Source organism: Colobus angolensis, unplaced genomic scaffold, assembly GCF_000951035.1.
Source record: "Colobus angolensis palliatus isolate OR3802 unplaced genomic scaffold, Cang.pa_1.0 Scaffold21, whole genome shotgun sequence".
Classification (NCBI taxonomy): Eukaryota; Metazoa; Chordata; class Mammalia; order Primates; family Cercopithecidae; genus Colobus; species Colobus angolensis.
In genome coordinates, this window is record NW_012115266.1 from 1,923,196 (window position 1) to 1,926,934 (window position 3,739).

The window sequence follows — 3,739 nt, forward strand, 5'->3', positions numbered from 1 at the left end:
CCATGCCCCAGCCCCCGCGGCCCAGCCGGCACTCACAGAAAGGCTGCCGCTCCTGGCTCAGCACCTGAATGTCCATGGGTGAGTAGAGGGCGCTCAGGATCTCCTTCCTCTTCCCCCCAGTGCGCTTGTTGCAGGCATGGATGGAGCGAGTCTGCCAGTCCGTCCAGTACAGAGTGTCCCCAGAGAGCGTCAGGGCGAAGGGGTGTGTCAGGCTGCCCTCCACCACCTTCTGCCTGCAGTCAGAGAGGTGGGGTAGGGGAGCCATCATGAGGGGTCCCCTGACAATCACTGCTGCTGACCCAATTACTTTCTCTCTTTTTTTTTTTTTGAGACGGAATCTCAGTCTGTTGCCCAGGCTGGAGTGCAGTGATGCAATCTCAGCTCACTGCAACCTCCGCCTCCCGGGTTCAAGCAACTCTCCTGCCTCAGCCTCCCGAGTAGCTGGGATTACAGATGCCCACCACCACGACTGGCTGATTTTTGTACTTTTAGTAGAGACAGGGTTTCATTATGTTGGCAAGGCTGGTCTCGAACTCCTGACCTCAGGTGATCCACCCACCTCAGCCTCTCAAAGTGCTGGGATTACAGGCCTACGCCACCGCACCAGGCCTCTCACTTACTTTCCACCAGACAAATGAGGCCAGGTCAAGAGCCCCAGGAGTTGGTGCCATTGTACATTTCTCCTGGAGTGCACAGGGCATGTCCCAAACCCAGTCTGTGACAGTGACACAGGGGGTCCCCCAGGTCAAGTGGCAAAGTCTCCGCCAGGGGAGAAAGGAGGAAGCCACACCTGGTGGAAAGGATAGCTCTTCTGCCCAAGGCTTTAACCTCTGAATACAAATCAGGCCACGTGCACTCGCTCCTTCTTACAATGCTCATAATTTATACTTTCAGAGTAAATTAAACTTGGCATCAACACGAGAAACAGCTATTCTTTTCTAGGTGCTTACGGTGCCTAGCAAATGAGGACTTGGGTGTAATGAGATTATGGGCACTGGGAACGGGATCGTAATGTGACACGGTCAGTAACATTGTAGTTTTATTTGCTTAATGACCCTCGCCCAGTGACAGGCTCCCTGAGGGTGGGCCTGGGGGCAGAGGGTCCCCACCATGTCCCCAGCCCTCAGCACAGCTGCCAGGAGAGGGTGACACTCATGAAGCAGCACAGGGAAGATGGGAGCTGTGGGCTCTGCAGATCCACCACCTCTTCTGTTCATTTTTGTTGATGCTGTTTTTTAAGAAAATTATTGAAGTAAAATTCACAGGACATAACATTTACATTTTTATTTATTTATTTATTTTGTTTTGTTTTGTTTTTTTGAGATGGGGTCTCACTCTGCCACCCAGGTTGGAGCACAGTGGTGTGATCTCAGCTCACTGCAACCTTTGCCTCCCAGCTTCAAGCGATTCTCCCACCTCAGCCTCCAGAGAAGCTAGGATCACAGGCGTGCACCACCATGCCCAGCTAATTTTTGGGGGGTATTTTTTTGGTAGAGATAGGGTTTCACCATGTTGCCCAGGCTTGTCTTGAACTCCTGAGCTCAGGCGATCCACCCGCCTTGGCCTCTCAAAGTGCTGGGATTACAGGTGACAGCCACTGCACCCGGCCTAAATTTACTACTTGAAAGTGAATAATTAGTGATACCTAGCACATTCACAAGGATGTGCAGCCTCCACTTGCGTCTAGTTCCAAAGCACTTCAATTGCCCCACAGGAAAACCCCAAACCCATCAGCAGTCACTCCCTAGTCCCCGCCCCCAGCCCCGGCAAACACTTTTGATGGGTTTAACGACACACATTCTAAACATCTCACATAAACGGAATCACAATACGCAGCCTTTGACGTCTGGCTTCTTTGACTCAAAACCGTGTTTTCGAGGTTCGTCCATGCGGTAGCATGTCAGTGCTTCACCCCATTTTAGGGGTGGACTGTATTCCAGTGCACAGACAGAACACGATCTGTGCATTCACTCGCCCACCGGAGGACCTTCGGGTCATTTCCACCTTCGGCTGTTGTGCACAGTGCTGCTACGGACATTCCTGTCCATTCACATTTTGTGTGAATACCTGTCTCTGATTCTTAAGAGTATACAGCTAGGAACGGAATTGCTGGGTCATACGTAAATCGATGTTTACATCCTAAGGAATCACCAAACTGTTTTCTACAATGTCGCCTTTTTTGTTTGTTTTCTGAGACAGGGTCTTGCTCTGTCACCCAGGCTGGAGTGCAGTGGCGTAATCATGGCTCACTGCAGCCTCGATCTCCTAAGCTCAATCAATCCTCCTGCCTCAGCCTCCAGAGTAGCTGGACCACCACTATAGCCAGCTAATTTTTTAATTTTAATTTTTTTTTTTTTTGAGACAGAGTCTTGCTGTGTCACCCAGGCTGGAGTGCAGCGGCACCATCTCAGCTCACTGCAAGCTCTGCCTCCCGGGTTCATGCCATTCTCCTGCCTCAGCCTCCTGAGTAGCTGGGACTACAGGCGCCCACCACCATGCCCGGGTAATTTTTTTGTATTTTTAGTAGAGACAGGGTTTCACCATGTTACCCAGGATGGTCTCGATCTCCTGACCTCGTGATCCGCCCACCTTGGCCTCCCAAAGTGCTGGGATTACAGGTGTGAGCCACCGTGCTCGGTCTTAATTTTAATTGTTTTAACTTAAATATTTTTGTTTTTGTTTTTGAGATAGAGTTTTGCTCTTGTCACCCAGGCTAGAGTGCAACGGCATGACCTCAGCTCACTGCAACCTTTGTCTCCTGGGTTCAAGCAGTTCTCCTGCCTCAGCCTCCCAAGTAGCTGGGATTACAAGTGTCTGCCACCATGCCCAGCTAATTTTTGTATTTTTAGTAGAGATGAGGTTTCACCATGTTGGCCAGGCTTATCTCAAACTCCTGACCTCAGGTGATCCACCCACCTCAGCCTCTCAAAGTGTTGGGATTACAGGCGTGAGCCACCATTTGTTGCCAGGTTGGTCTCGAACCCCTGGGCTCAAGTGATCCTCTCACCTCAGCCTTCCAAAGCACTGGGATTATAGGTGTAAGGTGAAAGGCAGTTTCTTCACTGACCAAGTACTGCCTGCTGCTGGCCCTGTGTGCCAGGTGTGCCCAGCCATGTGCCCAGCCATGTTGACATTTTTCAATGAGAGAAGCCAGAGGCCCATCACTCCCAGTTGCTCCCTGGGCCACGCTCTGCCTCAGCCAGAAGCACTGAGGGAAGGTCAGCCTCAGTCCTTGCCACAGTCACAGATAAAGGGGCCTGCACAGGTCTGTGTGGCTCCAGAGCTCATCCCCCCACACACGATGCTTCCACATGAATTGCCCCAGGTGCATCATGAAGAGCAATGGCTGCTGCAGAGACAGAAGAATCCCGCGGGGAGGCAGGTAGGAGAGAGGCTGAGAACGGACCAGACCCTGGGGCTACAGACTCTACGGTCCAACCCTGGCTAGGACTAGCTGTGTGGCTTTGGGCAAATTCACCTGCCTTTCTGTGCACAGGGGAATCATAATAGCAAACACAGGCTGGGCACAGTGGCTCGCAACTGTAAACCCAGTGCTTTGAGAGGCCGAGGCGGGTGAATCACCTGAGGTCAGGAGTTCGAGACCAGCCTGGCCAACCTGGTGAAACCCAATCTCTACTAAAATACAAAAAAATTAGCCGGGCGAGCTGGCGGCGCCTGTAGTCCCAGCTACTCAGGAGGCTGAAGCAGGAGAATGGAGTGAACCCAGGAGGCAGAGTTT

At 51.8% G+C, this 3,739-nt stretch overlaps 1 protein-coding gene across 2 annotated transcripts in view; it reads right to left on the reverse strand.

Annotated features, from left to right (window-relative positions):
• LRP5 (low density lipoprotein receptor-related protein 5) overlaps positions 1-3,739 on the reverse strand; it is a 105,172-nt gene that overhangs the window by 88,527 nt on the left and 12,906 nt on the right. For both annotated transcript variants that reach the window (XM_011942322.1, XM_011942321.1), the window contains exon 3: positions 37-233. Coding sequence is in view for 1 of the 2 variants with exons in the window: in XM_011942321.1 (XP_011797711.1) it covers positions 37-233 (197 nt within the window). In the remaining variant the exon portion in view is untranslated. The remainder of the gene's footprint in view (positions 1-36; positions 234-3,739) is intronic.